The sequence below is a fragment of the Chiloscyllium plagiosum genome, unplaced genomic scaffold (assembly GCF_037043375.1).
Source record: "Chiloscyllium plagiosum isolate Xiang-an unplaced genomic scaffold, Cpla_swu_hap1 HiC_scaffold_15, whole genome shotgun sequence".
Taxonomy (NCBI): Eukaryota; Metazoa; Chordata; class Chondrichthyes; order Orectolobiformes; family Hemiscylliidae; genus Chiloscyllium; species Chiloscyllium plagiosum.
Genome location: NW_028270153.1, coordinates 5,737,502 through 5,743,501, shown reverse-complemented (window position 1 = coordinate 5,743,501; position 6,000 = coordinate 5,737,502). Strand labels below are relative to the sequence as shown.

The window sequence follows — 6,000 nt, the reverse complement described above, 5'->3', positions numbered from 1 at the left end:
GTACAGAAATTAGGCAGACTTTCAGGCACAAAGACACACATACTGACCCTCAGGCACACATAGATACAGGCAGACAGCTCAAAGACACAGACAGACTCTTCAAGCACGCTGACAGAGACCCAGACAGACACAGGTACAAACACTCACAAGCACAGACACACAGAGACAGATAATCCAGGGGAAAGGCATAAAATGGCAGTAAAATGCAGAGCCGCTGTCTTTTTTTGAGATTTAATTTATTCTCCACAGTCTCCAGGCGAGTCGCTCCACGCCCCAGTTCCTAGCCCAGGCACAGATTGGTGGATTAAGACGTCAGATGTGAGTTCAATCCCACCTCTCGCTTTGTACCTCACTCCCACTCCCACCCTCAAACAATCCTTGAGCTCTCAGTGAATTAGAGTGTGAGCGGTAGCTGCTGGACCAGGACTGTGTCTGTGTCTGTGTGTGAGAGAGATTCCAACCAGCTCAAGAGATGTCATTATTGAGTGTGAGGAGTACTGACTGTGGGAGACAGTGAACAACAGCTTGCTGAGAAAGGTGTTGTGTAGCAAGGGAGAGACAGAAGGGGAACACCAAGAGGAGAAAGGAGACAGACAGAGAGAGAGAGAGAGAGAGAGTCAGCTCTTTGTGAACGCCAACTCGGAGTGAAGGGCTGAGGTTTCCTGATAGCGCCGGGACCCTCCAAAGCTGCCAAGACGCCGCGTGCAATACTGCGAGTGAAAAATGTGCCTCCGAGGGCGGCCAAGGCAGCGCCGAGCTCCGAGCTGGCCCCAAGCGCCTTCCCCATCGAGAGATCACAGAGCAGGATCAGCCTGTCCGCTTCCTTCGAAGCCCTGGCCATCTACTTCCCGTGTATGAACTCCTTCGATGAGGAAGACACCGGTAAGTGAAGGCTCCCTGACCGTCCCTTGGCGCAGGGAGGGCTCGCTTAGGGCTCGGACTGAACTTGCCCAAGGAGAGGGGGTGGGAGATGCCGGATGGACAGAATGAGAAAGGGAGAGCGTCAGTGGCAACGGCGGAGAGAAAGAGAGACAGAGACAGACAGACAGAGAGAGTGAGAGAGACGGAGTCTGTGCAAACGATAAACAGAAAGACAGAGTAAGTCTATTCTTGAATGTTGAAGGTAAAGGGAGAGTGAGAGAGACCATGAAAATAGTAAAGGGGAAAGAGTGGTAGAGTCACTGGAAATGATAGGGAGGAATGAAACTTGGAACTAAATATATTGGTAAATCCACAATCCTATCTGAGTTCATCTGAGAAAGTGCGTTGATTTATTCTGAAGATATGTAATTGCCTGATAATATGTTTTTGCCCGAGTAGCTTTCTCTCTCTCTCTCTCTTACCTGTCCTGCAAATCCCACACAATAGGCAGAAAGAATGTGGAGCAGGCGATCTAGATTTTTATTGGAAGATGAAGAAGGTGAGAAAGAGACAAAGAGCCGTCAGAACGAAAGCGGTAGAAATGGTCAGGCAGCGATTCTCAATGAAACAGGGAGAGGGCCAAGAAGACAGGAGCAACGAGATGTGAGAGAAACAGAAGGGGACAACAGTCCGAGGGAAAGGTGTGTGAAGAAGGTAAATAAGGCCCTGCAGATCTGGCCAGCTGATACTGTCTGAGTGCTGGGCACGGGCAGATGCGAAGTTTGGAGTGGTTGCAGATTTGGGATTGTACTTTAGAAATCCAAAATCACTGGTTGTCGATGAAGGTTAATTCGATGTAAGGTTTGAAGTGAACTTTGCGATTGTATTTGTCAGCACTGTAAGACTGAGCTGTGTGCATTGGGGCATCTCTCTTTGTAGTGCTACTGTCGCTCACCCTAGTGCTCCCACACCACCTGGTTCTCCCAGACCAGCGGAATGACTCAACTCCTGTCTCACAGCGGAACAGGAGCAGACAGGAGGGACCAGCCAGCTCTGGTTTCTGGACACAGATGCTGTTACACTTGCTGAGTTTCCTTAAATGTTTCAGTCAATAGGTCAGGCGATCAGCATCCATTGTTTTCGGTGAGAGTTGCCTTATTCTATGATTTATAGATTAATAATCACTTAGAGAAAGCATTTCAGCTTTCCCCTGTGGACAGCCCTGTTCACTTTGTCCTGTCACCTCCCTGCAAGTGTCTGTTGTTTGGTGTCACTCCACCTTTTCACTGAACAGTCTTTATGGTGCTGTGGTACTGTCCCCACATTTGGACCAGGAGGCCTGGGTTCAAGTCCTATTGCTCCAATGGTGTGTCATAACCACCCTGAATGGGTTGAAGAGGACAACATCGACCTTCTCACTCTTGTTTTCATTGGTTGATTCTACACAAAGTAACTCATTGGATGTGACTATGGTTAGTCAGAGATCACATCATTTCATTGAACAATTGCTTTACAGTTAATTCTCATCATCCAGATCTTTACTCGTATGAACTAAAGACCACTCAACGCACTCACATGAGCACTGCATCATGGCTGACCCACTGGATACCAGTCCATCAATGCCTAGTCTTTAACATTCACATCCTAATTTACAAATCCTGCTGTGGTTTTACTCCTGGTCTCTGAGCCTTCTGGATTTTAATGCCCTCTCTGTACCATCCAACTCTCCTCTTTTCAAAAGCTCCTTTTAGTGAAACATAGAAAATAGGAGGAGGCCATTCGGCCTTTCCAGATTGTACCACCATTCGATACAATCATGGCTGATCATGCAATCTCAGTATCCCATTCCTGCTTTCTCCTCATTCTCTTGGATCCCTTTAGCTGCAAGGGCCATTACAGCTCCCTCTTGAATGTATCTAATGAACAGCTTCCTGTGGGAGAGAGTTCCACAGGTTCACAACTCTCTGAGTGAAGAAATTCTTCCTCATCTCAGTCCTGACTGGCTTACCCCTTATTCTTAGACTGTGACCCCTAGTTATGGACTTCCCCAACATCAGGAACATTCTTCACGCATCTAGCCTCTCCAGTCCCAACAGGATTTTATATGTTTCTGTTAGATCCTTCCTCATTCTTCTCAATTCCAGCGAGGACAAGCCCAGTTGATCCAGTTTTTCTTCATATGTATAAAGTGTCTCTTTGACCAAGCTTTAAGTCACCTGTCCTAATCTCCTCTTATGTGACTCAATGTCAAGCATTTTGTTCAGTGCTTGTTATTATGAAGTATCTTGTAGCTTTATACTAAAGCGCCATATAAATGTAACTTGTTGGTGAACATCTAACACCTAAGTTTTGTGGAATGGGCAGAGGAGCAATGTGACTTTCTGCCTCTTTCCAGATCCTCATTCTGATTGGTGCACTAGGTGCTGGTCACTGGGAGGGTGGCAGCAAAATGTGACACATGGAAACTTCCTACTGAACCTTTCATTTGTTGCAGACCATGCCCTAGTGGGAAATTTCTGCTGTTACTGGAAATTTTAACAAAGTTCCACAAATTTTATAGGGCAATATCAGGAGAGCAGCGTTTACAAAAGAAACAGTAACCTAAAACCTCACTCCTTACTGGAATTAGGATTTACTTTATAATGTGAGCAGCTTTGAGAGGGAGTAGGCAATAATTATTTCCTCTAGATGGAGGGTTGGTGGCAGGTGATCATCAATTGACAGTACGTAAAGACAGGAAAGGGGAGGCATCTTGAGCAGGGTTTTTGGAGGGTGGGCTGTCTAGCCACAGGGAATCCTTGATGCTGAGATTATAACGGAACATACAAATAAAGCAAGGAAAGATTCAGGGCCATTGAAAAGATGGGAGCACTGGGATGGATGCTCTAGCAAGGAGCTGGCATAGACACCTCGGACTGAACGATCTCCATTGCACATCCGGAGATCTGTGAAACTGGCTTAATACAAGATGAAAGAATTGCATTTACATGATCGTCTCTGAGTACTTTACAACCAGAGAAATATTTCTGAAGTGGATTCGGAACACTGCAGCCGATGTGTGCACAGCAAGTTCCCGCAAACAGCAATGTGCCATAATGATTACAAAATCCATCTCAATCAATCTTGGTTGAGAGAGAAACAGTTGCTAGGACCTCAAGACAGAACCCTCTTAGTCTTCACTTGCTCTTGCAGCTGCAGGATGTTTGACAGTAACCTGAGAGAACAGATAGCACTCCCAGTTTGATGCCTCGGCTGAAAAGTGGCACTTGATAAGTATTGGCAACATCGGTGGAAGTTACTTATTTCTGCTAAGCAGATAAATACCCATTTCCCAATGCAACAGGAGTCTGTGGAAGGACTCATCATTGAATCAATGATATATCTCAAAAAATCTGTTTCTAAAAAAAACTGCTCCATTTAGAAAAATATTATTTGACAGCACTCACACCACCTTACTTCAAGGAGATCTCTATTAGATTAAAGATCTGTCCATAATTCAATAAAACTCTCCATGGGTGAGTCATGTCCTTCATTATGCAATGAGCACTTATACTTATGGAATCACAGAATCAGACAAAAGGAGGCCATTTGGTCCATCAAACTTGTGTCGACTTAATCGTGCGGTCTGTTTATTATCATACCTCAGGTCTTCCCAGCAAATGAGTCCTGAGTAAGTACATGGACTCTTCATGTGGAATCAACCTCCAAGTAATGTGTTCCAGCCTGTAATCACTCTGTGCACAAAAGAATGTCTCCTCACTTCCCCCTCATTCTTTTGATTGTTATTTCAAATCTATGACCACCAGTTTCCAGCCCTAATGTTATAGAGGAAGCGATGGTTTATGAGAAGGCACTGCAGATATCCTAATAAAAGAAGGACTTGAAACATCTCCGGAATCACAGAAGTTTACTGGGTGGACTGTACCAGGTTTTTGCTGCTAGCTACTTGTCCAGAAAAAAAGTCTTGCCCTAAATGGGTGGGGAATGAGGAACCCAGGGGAATAGCAGCACTTCAAGGGCTGCCATTTATATTTATGTTTCTGAATCAGAAACATGGTCTCATCATTTATAACATGGTCACATCTAACGTTGTGGTTGGCCTGCTCAGTTGGCAGGATGGCTGGTTTGTGATGCAGAGTGAGAACAACAGTGTGGGTTCAATTCCCACACCAGCTGAGGTGACCATGAAGGACTCTCCATCTCAATCTCTTCCCTTTGCCTGAGGCACGGTGACCCTCAGGTTAAACCATCACTGGTTGTCCCTGTCTGGTGAGAGTGCAGCTCCATGGTCTGGTAACACTATGATGACTTTACCTTTATTTTTAATGTTGAAGAGCTGAAACTCCCCCGAGGAAGCTGATCAGGTCACAATATTCCCAATCCCCACTGTTGGTGTTTATTTGTCTCCTTGTTTGGTGTTTAATGATGTGGACTGTTAGCTGCTCACTATGATTGATTAGTTAAACATGGTGTGGTCACTTCCATAAGGAAACTAAACAGTAGGCAAGCAGCTGCAAGCATGAATGCAGACATGTTAAACAAAGAATAGAATTCCTATTACAACATAAAAACATGGTGTATTATCTCTGTATGTAGAGTCATACAGCACAGAAACAGGCCCTTTGGTCCAACCAGTCCATGATGACCATGTTCCCAAACTAAACTAGTCCCACCTGCTTGCGTTTGGTCATATCTGTCCAAATATTTCTTATGCACGTATTTATCCACCACTTTCTCTGGATTTAGATTACTTACAGTGTGAAAACAGGCCCTTTGGGCCCCTCCAAAGAGCAACCCACCCATACCCATACAATTACCCCTTCACGTAACACTATGGGCAATTTAGCATGGCCAATTCACCTAACCTGCACCCAGAGGAAACCCACGCAGACACGGGGAGAATGTGCAAACTCCACACAGACATTCGCCTGAGGCGGGAATTGAACAGTGCTAACCACTGTGCCACCGTGCCACCCAATGTTCTGGATGTTCATTCCAGACACAAACCACTCCTGTTTAGAATAAATTCCTCTTGTGTCATTTAAAAAAATATTTCTCCTTTCACTTTAAAAATGTGCCCCCTATTCATGAAATCCCACACATGGAGAAAAGACAACTGCCATTCACCTTATCTATATG

The 6,000-nt window shown here is 45.1% G+C and overlaps 1 protein-coding gene across 1 annotated transcript in view; it reads left to right on the top strand.

The window, feature by feature from the left end:
* The first annotated feature begins 420 nt into the window (after positions 1 to 420).
* The window catches only part of rims4 (regulating synaptic membrane exocytosis 4), a 131,824-nt gene continuing 126,244 nt past the window's right edge, over positions 421 to 6,000 (top strand). The window contains exon 1 of the mRNA XM_043709993.2: positions 421 to 882. Coding sequence (XP_043565928.2) covers positions 855 to 882 — 28 coding nt within the window. The 5' untranslated portion in view covers positions 421 to 854. The remainder of the gene's footprint in view (positions 883 to 6,000) is intronic.